At 36.9% G+C, this 15,880-nt stretch overlaps 1 protein-coding gene across 4 annotated transcripts in view; it reads left to right on the forward strand.

Moving 5' to 3' along the window:
• Positions 1 to 14,087, forward strand: part of DIO2 (iodothyronine deiodinase 2) — a 209,824-nt gene extending 195,737 nt beyond the window's left edge. For 3 of the 4 annotated variants that reach the window (XM_019731106.2, XM_019731105.2, XM_019731107.2), the window contains one exon: positions 8,265 to 14,087. In XM_019731106.2, the coding sequence (XP_019586665.1) occupies positions 8,265 to 8,855 (591 nt within the window). In that variant the 3' untranslated portion in view covers positions 8,856 to 14,087. The remainder of the gene's footprint in view (positions 1 to 8,264) is intronic. The other variant, XM_019731109.2, reaches the window with a different exon arrangement.
• The last annotated feature ends 1,793 nt before the right edge of the window (positions 14,088 to 15,880 follow it).

Raw genomic sequence — 15,880 nt, forward strand, 5'->3', positions numbered from 1 at the left:
TGTTGTTTTTTTAAGAAGGGGCATTAATGACTTGCTGCCGTTTTGGAGTAGAGGGTATTTGTGTTGGCACAATAAGTTCGGGAAAAGACTGAAAATATTGGGGGAGGGGAGACTGCTGCATTTAATCTGCTCTTGTTATAAACTGCGATTTTGATGTTTTGCTTGATGAGCTGCTATGTGAAGTGCATTAGGAAAGACAGTTCAATGGGTGGACATTGAGAAGCAAGGAAAAAAAAGAAAATGCTACTCAAAACTCTTAGAGCATTGACAAGAACTTATCAAAATGGTCACAGCAGGTGTGATTTGGCATAATACCCGCTTCATTTCCGGTAGAGGTAAGAGTTAATGTAAGCAAGACTGTGCAGCGTCATCCTTTACACTGATTCTTTTGAAGTGGTTATCAGGCACTGAGTCCCGAGTTACTAGATATCAGTTTGCACAAGAAAGATCTGAGAGCTGGCTGTCAGAAATCCAGACTTTGTAAGAACCACATTTGCTTTCTTTCTCAAAAGCAAAATAAGTTGTCTTAGAAAGAGCAGATATGGCTATGGTTTGTTACAATTTCAAAGCTGTTACAAGGCATGCCTTGAGCACTGGAGTGGTGGCCTCACTTACCTGCAGAAGGTGTGTCCCAGGGGCTGTTCTCTCCAAACCAGATACAGGATCTTTGTTTCTAAGCGAAGAATTTTGGCATTCTAACCTTTTTGCTGCTTGGAGTGTCCTAAACTCAGATCTTAAGGGGCAAAGTGGAATATTTTGTCATTGGTCTTCAGTCAATTGCCCCCTCCCCCTCTGCCCATATGACTCCTGAAGGTCCCTGGGCAAGAAAAGTTGACTCATTTGGCAAAAGTTTCTATGAAAGCAGACAATCTTGGTTATCTCCAGCAGTACTGGGGAAGCTTTTCCAAAATGCCAGGAAGGGGAGTTTGAGAAGACTATGGAAGCCAGTGAAATGCTATGCTATAGTGAGACAACACCTCAGAAACAGAAATGAAACTCAGAATAAAGAGGGGGTTGAAAGTGCGTCCTCCATAAATAAATACTAGAAAACTGAACTTATGTACCAGGAAAGGAAAAGAAGTCACTTCTAGTCACGAAGAATCCAGAGTAGGGTGGTTCCAATGGAAATCAAACAAGTGTCCCAGAAAAATTGTGAATTAAGGAAGTTTTACTATAATGTATGTCTTTGTTATTGAGGGTAATCTGTAGAAGGTTTGCGTTTTTTTCTAAAGTCCGGAGAGTTATTACAGCTCTCGATAGTAAGTGAAAAATAATATGAAATGATGCTCGAAGTTCTAACAATAAAACTCATTTCTGTATGTGGGGCCAATGGGAGATGTGATAAGAAGCACTGAAATGCTCATTTCATTCCCACAAATGTATACATTGAATGTGAGATTTTTGTTTTGTTTTGGGAACAGAGAATTTGGAGGAGGGTGGGGAGAGCATAGGTATGTCAGGCATATTAGTAATTAGGAAGATTCATCATCTACATCTGTATTTTGTAGGTCTCAGGAGATAGCGTGGCAATGTCAGTGGTTTGATCTCAGCATATTAAACTCTTACTTTTTTGAAAGACAGCTGACTTGTGCCTATAAAGAAAAGTCTCTACTTGGGAAAATTTAACTTAGATGCATACATACTTATATAAATATCATTCACCCGACGTACAGGGTCTGCAATGTTACCCACGTATATGAAGTGAGGTTCTTTCTCTCATTAAGCAGCTTATTGAAATTAAAAGGGAAAAATAAACAAATGCCTCTGTAATAAACATTATTATTTATTTCTCTTTCACTAACATATAGTGTTCCATCATGTTGCTTTATTATGAATACTTTGTTTTTCCTATTCCAAGAAATTGAGAAGGATGAGCGATTCGTTTTCTTTTTTCTACATATGGTTTGTGTAGTCCTCTCCTGTATTGTTTCTGTCTATTGATTTGATTAGTGACCAAGTTCACTACCAATGTTATTAAGTTTTCTTTTAATGATTTATATAATAGCTATCGTGAGAGGAAGAAACCCAAGAACCCACATGTCCAGAGACAAGACTGGACTGGGTATGTAATGAATGGAAACATTGCAAATACAGCACTAAATTGAGTTTTTCTTCCATCTCCAAGTATGGCAAGAGTGGTGGTTGCTGTGGTGGCATTTGAGGGTCACTCTGAAACAGGTCGAATCACTTCCCTGAATGTTGTTGTCATCTGTGCTACCATCTCTAGATGTAGCCCTTTCTAGAGACACACTGGAGGAGGTTCTGTTTGAGATGGCATCACTGTATTTCACAATCCTGACTTGCATTATTTTGAAGATGGCACCCCAAGAAACAGTTTTCCAGGACGAGGGGTATATGCATATGTGGTACAATTAGGCATGTCATCTCTAATTTTCCTTGTTGAATGCCAGATACTTGGGAGAAAGTGCAGTAAAACTATTACCCCTGTGTTTGTCTCCTACATGAGGTAACAAAGAAATTAAAGTAGAACAAGACAAAACAAAACAAAACAAAACAAAAAACTTCATCAAAACATTGAATGGGATTTAAAATTAACTTTGTAGGGAAGCTTTTAAAGATAATTTGGGATTTGTTAGGGGGAGTTCCATGCACTGTTTTGATGAAACTGTAAGCCTACGGAAATTTAAGATGATTGAGATGAATAATAAATATTTGTTATTTAAGTTGTCCTACTCAGTGTCATTACATCTAACACTGCATCCTCCTACTGGTGCTTAAGGACTCAAGAATGCAACCAATAAGCAGAAGACCCTGTCTGGGAGCCTAGCTCCTACCTAAATGAAGTGTAAAAGTAAACACACAGTATAGATGCTGACAAGCAATTTAGCTTCCGCATGGTTAATATTGCAGTGGCACAGAAAACATATTCATTTGAACATATAATTTTGGTTTTGAAAGGTTCTCTTTAACATTCTCCTCCTCTTCTTCATTCACCTCAAACCATTTGACACTAGTTTCTACAATGGAAAATGGCTCTTTTAAGAGAAAAACATTCTCAAAGAACACAAAGAGGCCACAGCCAAGCTTGTCCATCACTTGGATAAAACAGTGGGAAATGATAGAGCTTAGAGTTACATTTTTAAGGTAGGAATCAAAAAGAGAATGGTCAAAAGGGAACTGAATCCAGAGGAAAGAGTAGGTAGCTTATTCTCCAACTCTAATTTATTTGGCCAATTTGAATGTAAATGGTTAAATCACTGCTTAATAAATGTTTGGCTAAGTTTGTAAGGACATTGATGTAGACTGGTCATTATGTCAAGGAATTTGAAATTTCCTGATAGTGAACAAAGCCAATCCAGGGCTTTGGATAGCAAGAAGGATGTGTAAATATTGTTCTGCTACCCTCCCCCTCCCCCATTTTTATCATTTGCTTTACTTTCTATCATGAAATTAGGTGATATTTTGTCCAGAAGCCTTTCTCAGGCTATGGAGTAGGGGACGGGGGAAAACAAGGTTAGTAGTATATGCTTTATTTTCAGCTTCTGCTTGATGAATGGTTCTTTCTTTTATTCCCTTGCCCTGCATTTCATAGTCTACATGCTAAAGCAGCGTTATTCTTTTCCCCATGCACTGAACACTGTCAATAAAAGGAATCTCATCATCAAGGGAATCAAATTTGTAAATATGCCATATATTGACACTTGTTCATATTTATATATATTGCTATCACAACATTTGAGCTTGGCCCAGAGATGTCCCTGTTGTAAAAATGCAAATCTTTTATTTACCTTCCTTTTTGGTGTCGTATTGATGTTGATTACAAAACCATAAGGAAGGACAGCTGTAATCGTGCAGAGGAGAGAGATAAAAGTCAATGATGACGATATTGCATTTTACGTATGTCCTTTCTGATCTTTGCAAAATAAAGGGACCCTCTGGGAACATCGGAACTTCAAGACCAATTAGTGGAAATCATGCTTCTTGTGTTTGGGCACTAAATACTAGGCAGGGTTCTCTTTAGAGCAGCTAATGCTGGCAGGGAAAGAGGTACCGACCTAATTACTCTTCCGCAAGAGTAAAAAATGCCTTTTGAATGGCTCTTTGGCAAATATGTCTCATTAAGGACAAAAACCAAACACAAACCCTCTAAGAAGGAGAAATTAAGATGATAGGTAACTTGTGGCCAGGAGACTTTCTGTGCCACTGTGGGAAATTAAAACAAAGTTGGAAGTACCAGGGGATAACTTGTTTTTGTTGAGCTTCTTTCCTGCAGCCTAAATGTTATTATTATGAGACCAACTTTATTTTTTTTTCGTCATTCTGGCTCTTTGTCAAGGGGAGCTTTGCTCCTGGGGGAAGCAAAGAATCTTCCATCATTGAAGGCAATGGTGATTCTCCCATTCCATCTCTGCAGGGTGCATAACCAAGCAAACCAAGAAATTCTGCATTTGAAACTCTGGTCATCATAGGAATTTCATTTTCATGGTGATCTAATGTGAAAATGAGAAATGAACAATAATGTCCTTCTAAAAGACTTTCTTTTTAGTTTAAAGCAAACTTTCATTTCTAAAATTTCTAATTTTTTTTCCTTATTATTACTAAATTATCCTTCATCAGCAGGTTTCAGTCAAGATGGACAAATTTTACAATTAGTATGTGATGCTTATAAAAACAGACTCCTGGTCTACTCATATTTGGACTTATAAATCATGGGTGTGTGTTTTCCCCCATAGTATTATTTTTTTAGCATTATTTACTTAATTTTTTTTCTGTTACAGTTGACATTCAGTATTATTTTATATTAGTTTCAGATGTACAGCACAGCAGTTAAACATTTATATAATTTATGCAGTGGTCCCTCTTATTAGTCTAGTACCCATCTGACACCATACACAGCTGCAACATCACTGACTATATTCTAAGTGCTGTACATTACATCCCTGTGACTATCTTGTCACTACCAATTTGTATTTCTTAATCCCTTCTCCTTTTTCACCCAGCTTCCCAACCACTCTCCTCTGTGGCAACCATCAGTTTGTTCTCTATGAGTCTGTTTCTAATTTGTTCATTTATTTTGTTCTTTAGATTCCACATATAAGTGAGATCATAAGGTATTTATCTCTGACTTATTTCATTTAGCATAATATCTCTAGGTCCATCTGTAAATCAATTAACATGATATACCGTATAAAGAAAATGAAAGCTAAAAATCATATGATTATATTAATAGACACAGGAAAAGCATTAGACAAAATCCAGCATCCCCTATACTATTATTAATGGTGTTGATCTTACCTATGCATTTCTCTTGCCTGGTCATTCTCATGAATAAGATATCTGTTTATGACCTTCTAATCTGCAGTAGGGTCCCATGGATGCTCAACAAAATAAAGAAGATTGGCTATTTCATTTTATGCACTAATTGGTTGAGATAATCCAGAACAGATCAACAGCATGAGGTACTGATTATGTAGTACTATGTAGTAAGTACTCTACAGTAGGGTTCCAGGATTCACATTTCTCAGTTATCTGTCTCGGTGAGCTCATTCATCTCCCAAATATGATTATGTTCATTGCAGGTCAAGGTTATTATAATATTAAGTGTAAAATTCTTCACTGATCCCTCCCTATGATGATAACTAGCATTCATTCAATAATTCATTCAACAAAACGAATATATATATATGTGCATATATATACATATATACATATATGTGTGTGTATATATATATATATATATATATATATATATATATATATATATAAAATGTAGATATCCCAGCTTAACAAAATGCCAAACACCACCACATAAAGAGCATTATGTATTTGGTAACTTTCTTAATTTTGAATTTTGGCGTGAAGGTGTTATACTAGTTCTAAATTTTCTAAAGTAAGCTCGTATGTCTGTATTTTGGAAAGAATTATGTGGCTGAATTATACATTGTCACTAAGAAGAAGAAGGTACTTTAACTTTCCAAGAAAATTAACTACAGGTAACAAGAGAGTCACCTGTCACTGAAGCATCAAATTAGATTATTCAGTTGAATAACCAGGAATAATGCAAAGATCAACAATTCTGCTTGGGTGCGAGCCAGCGGCATCAGAGCCCCATTTAACAAGACCCCACCATTGTTTGTTGGTCTTAAAAATGACTCTAAAAAGCAGGTGCATGTTTTCACCTACCAAGAATCCACAAGTCTAAGTCCAGAGATGATTTTTCTCCTGTGTATGGTTGCTCACTTAACAAGAAGTAGAACAGCTAATGGGTTCAGATCGATTTGAGTGCATTCAGATCTTTATGTTACAGTACGTTGAGGAGCACAGCACAAAAATATCATTAAAAGCAGCCTTCCTAGAACATATACTGATATTTTAAATAGGAAAGATCTAGTGGGAAGGTGATGGTAATGCTACCTACCCCTTAAATCTACAAAGAAGTATAAAAAGAACCCATAGATTAAAAGGTTTGTATCTTTAAAATGTATATCTTTCCATTTTAAGTATATTTTAATACTTTAGACATGAATATGGCTTATATAAAATAATCCATCTAAAGGGAGCTTATTAGGTTTCTTCATCTAGTGTTACTTGTCAATTAACCAAGAAAATTAATATAAATAAAATAACCTTTTGCCTGATAGTGACTGAAAATAGATGTACCTATTTAGATCACACCAACAGCTTCTGTTTCTAAGAAAGAAGAGTGTTATTCTAAGATTTCTTTTAGAAAACTAATAGTACATGTTTTAAACCTGCCCTGCTCAGATTTTTCAGAAAGGAAAGAAATGACTTCTTCAATTCTTTTTCTACAGTTAAAAATGAGTTACACATTAACATCAGTTAGAAGCTTCTGAATAAAAGCCCTTGAGTGTTTTATATCAGTTTGGATTGTTGAGTCTTAACAATTCACATCTAAGGGACTTCAGTTAACATCAGTGTTATCCATGTGACTGTATTTATATGAAGGGAATAAGTTGATACAATTGGAAGTATTTTGTAATATTAAGGATAGTGTATAAAAATCAATTGTACTTCCGTAAATTGTCCCTGATGTTATTGGCTTTGATTGAAGCTTTCTAGGGGAAGATCCAGTTATGTTAACTCAAACTGAAGTAATTGGCTCTTTCATGTTGCCTGCTTTTTATTATGAGTTTACAGATCCAAAGGCCAGCAAACTTTCTTTCAGTCTGTGTTCAACTATTTAAACCATGAGTAAAGGGGGCATAGGGAACAATTTTCTTCTATACCTCTTCTGTCTGAGTATTTTATAATTCAGAGTAGCTTGTTAATAAAATCTATGACAGAAAAGTAAATGGTTTGTGACATCCTAGATAGAAAATGGGAAAGAAACAGAACACATGAGAAGTGAGAAAGTAAAAGTAGAATTCTGGAATAATTTTATGTTTTTGTTCATTTGTTTGTTTGTTTAATGGAAATGATGAGGTTCTAGTTCTAAGAACCCAAAGTAAGCAGTAGCTGTAGAAACTTCCAGGAATGATGTCATACTGAGGAGAGTTCAAATCACTTCTAAGGATAATTTTTATTTTTAAACATAGAATTGCCCAGGGAAGATGGCATTCTCTTTTACATGTTTGGGTGGCATCTAATAATGGCAACCTACACCCATACAGTGATTAATCATGGACAAAGAGCTATTTCCTTTATATTGTCTTCCTATCACCATTTTACAAATGGGAAAGCTGAAGTGCTGAAGAGGTTAAATGGGACTAGCTCTTTTTATAAATGGCAGACCCCAGATTTTCTCGCTGTGGCCAAGAATAGAGCTCATTGGTATCACTGAATTGATTGAGATTAAATGACTTAGCATCATGCAAGAAAAATAAAGGTCTTCCCTGAGTATTTTAGAATTATGAAGTGGGAATTCAGAAAGAAGTACTGTGTCCCATGACTCTGATAATTTGTCTTAAAGTAGACCATTTAACTTTTAAAATGAAGTCAATTAATCATTTGTTATATAATGTGTGCTAAGCTTTGACAGCAAAGTAAGGATAGTGAAGAACACCAGCCTCAACTTAATTATGAAGAGAGTTAACTGCAGTGCCTTCAATGATAAAAATAATTACCTTCAGTGACTATACAGAATGAAAAAGACTTTGATTCTCTTTAGGGCCATTCTTTACATTACCTGCCATGGTGCCTCTTTACTCAAATCAATATGTTTACTGCAGTCTCTGAAGGAAATACCACATTTTATTAGAGCCCATTGTTTTTATATAGAGTGAATTAAAGTGACAATGTGTTTAATGTGGTATTCTCTCCCTCTTTCTTTTGTTCACCACCAGGTGAAATTGGGTGAAGATGCCCCCAATTCCAGCGTGGTGCATGTCTCCAATCCTGAAGGAGGTGACAACAGTGAAAATGGTGCCCAAGAGAAAACAGTTGATGGAACCGAGTGCCACCTTCTTGACTTTGCCAGCCCTGAGCGCCCACTGGTGGTCAACTTCGGCTCAGCCACTTGACCTCCTTTTACTAACCAGCTGCCAGCCTTCAGCAAACTGGTAGAAGAGTTCTCATCAGTGGCTGACTTCCTGTTGGTCTACATCGATGAGGCTCATCCTTCAGATGGTTGGGCAGTGCCTGGGGATTCATCTTCTTTGTCTTTTGAGGTGAGGAAGCACCGGAACCAGGAAGAGCGATGTACAGCAGCCCACCAGCTTCTGGAGCGTTTCTCCTTGCCGCCCCAGTGCCGAGTTGTGGCTGACCGCATGGACAATAATGCCAATGTAGCTTATGGGGTAGCCTTTGAACGTGTGTGTATTGTGCAGAGACAGAAAATTGCTTATCTGGGAGGAAAGGGCCCCTTCTACTACAACCTTCAAGAAGTCCGGCGTTGGCTGGAGAAGAATTTCAACAAGAGATGAAGTCTAGATTAGCTGTTTAAAGGTATGATTGGAACAGAGCTCTTTTTTTTTTCTTTAAATACATGTAAAGGAAGGGAAACAAAGAACTGAATCCACTATTTCAACTGAGTCTTGTTGCCTCACGGAAAGACAGGAATTTACATGTCAGAAGAATATAAACCTCTAATATCTCAATACTTCTTTCACCACTCAAATGGCATTTGGCTAAATAGTAGCCCCATTACTTCTACTTAAAAAAAAAAGAAAAAAAGAAAAAGAAATTAAAAAGCCCTGACTAAAAAGATCCCAAGATGAAGAGGAAGAAACCCTCTCTGATACACCTGACGCATGCTTTGCGACCTGGAGAAAAGACTTACCTGAATCACTACTATGTTAGGGAAACTACTGTCTTTGTTATATAAGGGGTATTGCCTAGGCTTTATTCAGCATGGATAGAGCCCAACTAGAAATTTCCCAAATATTTTTTTATAATGAGGACTTGAGCCCAGGCCATGTGGTGAGGACTTTGGTGTTTAACATGTTAGAGTCGTTCCTAATGTGCTAGTTTCTAGTCATGTAGTGCTGTATACTACTCTGAATATCCCAGAACTCACAGGTGTATTTTTAGATATCAAGAATGATTCCCTCCTGGAGGGTTAGAATGGTCATCTGAAATTTGAGAGTTACTTTCTAGGCAGGTAAGGAAAGCGCTAGAGGAAAATCAAGTTGACAAGTTAGGAAAAAGAGGCAGAAAGATTAGGAGGCTTCATAGAGTTTCACCTTGAAGCGATAAAGAATGGGACGAATTTGTTAGCCATAGAAACATTCACAAGGCCAGAGAAATAAGAAGCTCAACTAAGCATAGCATAAAGAATATACATAGGAAATCGATGTACTTATCAATACTCCTAGATTGAGGGTGAAAGGGGGATTGAAAGGCAAAAAAACACTCTTCAATATTTGTATTTACAGGTTTTTTTTTTGTGGAATAATTACTTTTTGAAACATGTTTGTGGTGTGTATATTTTCAGTGGGTGAATTATACCCCATGATACCAATTAAAGGTAAAACCAGTGGATCCATTAGTGCTGGTCTGTCCCTCTCCATCCCTACAATTAAGATGTGGCCCCAGTTATTCTTGGTCCCACTCTCTGTAGAAGTGTTCTCTGTCTCTCTCTCTCTCTGTCTCTCTCTGTCTCTCTCTCTGTCTCTCTCTCTCTCTGTCTCTCTGTCTCTCTGTCTCTCTCTCTCTCTCTCTCTCTCTCTCTCACACACACACACACACACACACACACACACACATTCATTTTCAGATGCTGTGGGAAGTAGGTACCCTAAGCATTCAGCTGCAGCACTGTTTTCTTCCCAAAGTAAACTATAATGAATGATTAGTGCAAACAAATAAGGTTTCTTCAGTTGCAAAATAGAGGAAGAGAAAGTTAGTTTGAGACAATTCCCATCAGTAATTTTGGAGACCTTGATATAAGGCAATCCTCAATAGTATGGAATTTGGTAAAATGGAATTCCCATTGACATTTGAATTTGGACTTTGGGTCTTCCTTTGTTCCTATTAGTTGAGGTCTAGTAATCTAAGGCCTCTAAAGAACATTAATATAATGTTATTTTAATATATATGTATATATATATGCCATATTTCTCTTTAAAATGAAGACATTATAGTTTTACCTATAAGTAATATAAGTAATATCTAAATATCATAACCTCTAAAAGAATAGACCTACTAATTTTATATCATAAATTTTTTATTGTAAATTTAAGGATGCTATCAATTCACAATATATGGTTGTATTTATATGTACAATCAAAGGTTCTTATGACCATTCCACTAATAATTGAATCATAAAATATAACTAATAGAAAAAGATATCTAAAGTTGGAAATATCTTCCTGAACTAGTTGCCTGAAATGAAAAAAAAAAGTGGGAACTGAGTGTGTAAGAACCAAAAGTCTATTTTTTTAAAAAGCTGGAGCAACATAGTCATATTACTAGTTAGTCTATTATTTAGAGTTTTAAAGCACCATTTTAACTGGATTTTTTTTATAGCAACATTTAAGCTTCTCAATATCTTAAATCCTACAAAACACACCCACAAAAAACAAGGCAGATTTTAACAATGTGACGTTATCAAACGAATTTCTGGAAAATCACATTGAGAATAGATTATTTCAGAGTCCTCAATTGTTAAACTCTATAACTCGAGGCTTATCAGTGGGTCCCACTGATTTTTATCTTCAAGATGGTGTTGTGATTTATGTGGTACACAAGTGAACAATCGGTTGCCGTACACTCACACTGTTGTCCTTAAACTTCCCCTTTGTTCTACACGTACAATGATGGAACAGAATGTTAGAGAAGCTGGTGGGGGGATGAGATTTGGCTAAAGCAGCCAGTACTAGTCGTCTGGGGAAAAGGATGGTGAAAAATCACCCAGTTGTGATATATTTTTAAAGAAGGAGAGAGTTGTGTGCGTGCAATTCCTCTCCCTGAGGATAGTCCAATGGAGAAATGAAGCAGTGGAAGTAGACATACAAAGGCATAGGCTGAATATCAGGGAAAAAGATGTTCAATTGAACATAGAAGAATCACTGGAAGAAAGGCTGTGGGGGGCCAATGGAGAAAGTGAATTGACAAAGCTCAGGAATCCTATAATATTTAGAATGGCTTGGTGTTATCAGAATTATGATAAGCCTGTAATTATGTAACCTATTTATCTCAACATAAACTTTTATGATTTCCTGTGATGTATCTTTTATGAACTTAACAAAACTCATTATTTCAGATAGAGGGGAATCGATGCTTAGCTGATATGCTCAGAGTAATTATTAGATTGTCAATACCCACCCACCCTATCCTGTCTTTTATAAAGTATGTTCCTTTGAAGAATTGTAGTTCTTATTCTCACAAGGAAAACATTTTATATATATATATATATGTATATATTTAAATTTTATATACAAAATTTTGAGTTGTTCTTCTTAGTGCTAAAGCATCTTTTCCCCCTGTGTTTACATGGAGCTATAGTTTAGCTTTTTAAACTGAATTACCTTGTCTATTATTGAAATAGTCTCCAAGCAATTTTAGATAGTATCATAACATTTGGATTCTCCCAAACATGTAATGTTTGAAAGGCTTGTCTTGGAACTATTCAAAACTTTATTTTATTGCTTAGAGAAAATATTAGTGGAATCAATAATTACTTTCTTAAATGGGCATGAACGAAATGCCTGCACAGTAGTGTAGACATGTTTGATACAGATATGAAAACCTAACTGACCTCTTTAGAAGCAGATTAGTTACTCAGTTTTTGCTTTGTATAGCTAAAGTGACAGTCATTTAACTTATATGATGTTTTATATTTATGTTTTAGATATCTGGTCCTATGTCTTCACCTTGTTTATAGAATGTATCCCCTGATTTTTGGTAATATCAACTTCTAAAAGGCCTATTGATTTAATTAAATTTTGCCATTAACAAGGTAATGCCTCTTCTATGATCAAGGAGGAAAAAAAAGAAGACTGCTGTCTTTCATTTTGCCTGAGTGTATTTCACTATTTGGGCTCTTGAATAAAAATTATGAAATATGGTGAGGTCATGCATGGGTACTGCCTTGCTGCCTAAAATACCAGAGGGGCAGGTTAGAGACAATACCTAGGCCTTTGGGAGAATTCCCAGCTGGATACAAAGTACCCTCAGCATGCCCTATGAGCTATGTCCATAGCAATAAGAATGCACTGATGTATAGGACTTCCCATTCTGTAAATCCTAAGAAGATAAACCTGGATATTTATTCCACCTGACCTCTGACTGATGGTTTAGAAAATAAGCTTAATTAAAATCACATGGCCATTGTAAAGGGGAAAATGTAGACATTGACTTCTGTCCCACTGAAAGATTAATGAAAATCTTTGCCAGCATTTCAAGCTTTTCAGATGACATGCCCAATGTCATCTCTCTCAGCAGTGGAGATTAACAATGAGACTTTTAATTCTAAGAGCTTAAAAAAGAGATATTGCCAAAAATCAGAGCTAAAGTGTTTTTTGTTATATTATAACCTCCCTAATTCTTCCTCCTTCATCTTAAAAATAGACGCTAAACCCAACCTTCATTTATAAGTCCAGAATGGAGCATAAATACAACCTCACTTGGTGATCAGCATTCTCTTGGTTGTGTCTTGAGGTCCTTTGTGAAAGAAGGGGACAGGACCTGGGAGGGTCAGGAAGTTGCTAACTGGGAAGAACTGGGCTCTGATGGCTTGGTCTACTGATTTGGGAAGATTCAGAAAGAAACTTCTCACCATTGGAGGAGGGCTGAATGTCACTGAGTGACTTTAGGGAGAGCCAAATATTGGGCCACTTCCTAATGCCTTACATTCTGGGTAGCACCAGAAGCAAGGTCTCAGAAGTAAGAGACCCAGCTCTGTTCCACGGTGAGTCTGAACCAATGGAAAGCAAACATGTACAAATATCCAAACAAGACTGCTCACGCAAGTCGGGTCTTGTTGCCCGTCTTGGGCAGCAGCACCAGAGCTCCAGGGAGTTTATTTAATATTTACTGAAGAGACTTCGAAGACCTAGGAGATGTTTAATGAAGTCACTATTTTGGCTCAAAGCTCCCCCTATCTGGCCCCCCTCCCACCACCCCTGAAAAGCAAACAGGTAAACACGTGAATGAAAGAAGCCCACAGAAGGGGGTGGGAAATAAAATTCTCTCGAGACTTCTCCAGACCATGTCACTGGTTGGTGTGGTTTTTATGTATGTTAGAGTTGGAGGATGTGAAAACATAAGTATCCAGTACTTCATAACCAAAGCCATTAGAAGATGTTGGGGAGGGAATGTTGGCCAGTTTTGTTTAGTTATGCATCACATTTTCACCAGACTCCATCACTAGCCCAAGTAATCAACCCCCGAAGAGGGAGATTGGGATGTGCCGAGGTTACCAGTGTGCGAATGATAACTACTGATGAAAGAGTCATCCACTCAGTCAGTGGTTGGATGTAGTCACATTAGTTTGCCTCGGCCGTCTTTGTCTTCCTAGCAAGGAGACTATTCGGGGCACGATGCTATGAGCACTGGGTAAATGTGGTGAGAATGCACGTGTATATCTCTGCTTCTTGGTTGCAGAAACAGAAATGCTTTGGAGATTATCAGTAGAACGAGTGTTATTATATTGGTGCTGAGTGGTATGTGTGCTTTTACAATTTGTTCTTGTATTTTAGTAAACTTTGAATAAAAGAATAAAGTTACTCTTTGGTTCTATTTGTTTATTTTAGAATTACTCTCTAGACCTTGCCCCTGGCTGGGACACATTCATGCTTGACAAGGGAAAGAGAATCCATCATTCTAATATTTATTCCTTGGTATTTGTGGGCAAAGTTGCCAGCAATGCCAGGTTATTTTAATCTCATGCTGTGTGCCAGAGTCTTCAAGGAAATCAAGACAAGTTAAAAGAAAATCTTCAGATACTTTCCATATTCATGAACAAGTTGCACACAGAATTCATGGAAAGGGGCCTGTTAAAGAGACTGTGAAGCAAACTTGTACTTTGTTATATTTATACCCCAGGTTTTCCAAGTGCAATAAATAAACTTTGCAGGAAGTTGATTAAAGCAATACGTATATACACATATTTACACACACATTGTGTGTATGTATGTATGTATGTATGTATGTATGTATAAGTATATAATTTGTTATATGATTGTCAGTGCAATAACAAGGGATGAAAAAAAAATCAACCTCTGAACACATTCATATCAAACACTTTCCACTGTGAGAAGGTATAAAGGATACGAATGGATTACAGAGGCAGTGGCCTATTAATGACAAGGAATATATTTGCAACATGGTAAAATACATACATTTTGTTCCTGAAAACAGGTGACTTTATCAAAGTATTAATATCTCTTGAGACTCTTGCTCATGATTTCTTACACATAATCATTTCGTGAATAGTTTTCGTGTCTTATAGAATATTCCAGATTTTAATAGAAATTTAAAGAATCGTTACTTTGACGACTATTGATTGAGTTTCTATTCTTTGCAGGATGCACAGTGTGCTAGGTGCAATGGGATGTGCAAAAGCAGTAAAATTAAACTCATAAAAACATGACTTCCTCAAGGAACCTGTCATGGATTCATCAAGACTCTACAAGTGACAAACTCAAATTAGTCTACAAAACAAAACCGAATTTATTGGCTAACATAACCGAGCCCTGGCAAAGATTGGGATGAAACTTGCCTCAGGGACAGCGGGATCCAGGGACATAGAAACCTTCAGTGCTTGCTAGGTCTTTGTCTCTTCTCATTTTTGGGTGTCAGCTTTTTAGTTCAGACCACTTTGTTCTTATGGTGGGCAACCTCACTGGGGGAAGCTTCTATTTGCATTCGAAAATGGCTGAGATAGAGCTTGACCCTGCCTGCAGGGAGGGGCTTAAACTGGACCAGCTTCTGTTACACCCACGCTCTGTTGCCATGGGACTAGGGTCTGTTACCAGAAGAAGGAAAGCAAGAAGTGCTGGGAATATACAAAGGTATGAGAAGTTAACTCGGTGAGCATTACTATTTTTTTATTGAGGTAACGTTGCTTAATAACATTATATAAATTTCAGGTGTACAACATAATTCGACATCTGTATAATCTATTGGGTGCTTACCACCGAAAGTCTACATTCCTTTCATTAGCATATATTTGACCCCTCTTTACCCAATTCTCCCTCCTCCAACCCCCTTCCTCTCTGGTAACCACCATACTGTGGTCTGTATTTATGAATTTATTTCTGTTTTGTTCTGTTAGCTCATTAGTTACTTTTTTGTTTTATATTCTACATATTCATAAAATCATATTTTTTGTCCTTTTCTGTCTGACTTACTTCACTTAGCATAATATGCTCAAGATCCATCCATGTTGTTCCAAATGTCAATATTTAATCTTTTATGGCTGGGTAGTATTCCATTGTGTGTATGAGGGCTATGTATGTGTACCACATCTTCTTTTTCATCCATTCATACATCAATGGACACTGGTTGTTTCCATAGC

The sequence above is a fragment of the Rhinolophus sinicus genome, linkage group LG03 (genome assembly GCF_036562045.2).
Source record: "Rhinolophus sinicus isolate RSC01 linkage group LG03, ASM3656204v1, whole genome shotgun sequence".
NCBI classification, from domain to species: Eukaryota; Metazoa; Chordata; class Mammalia; order Chiroptera; family Rhinolophidae; genus Rhinolophus; species Rhinolophus sinicus.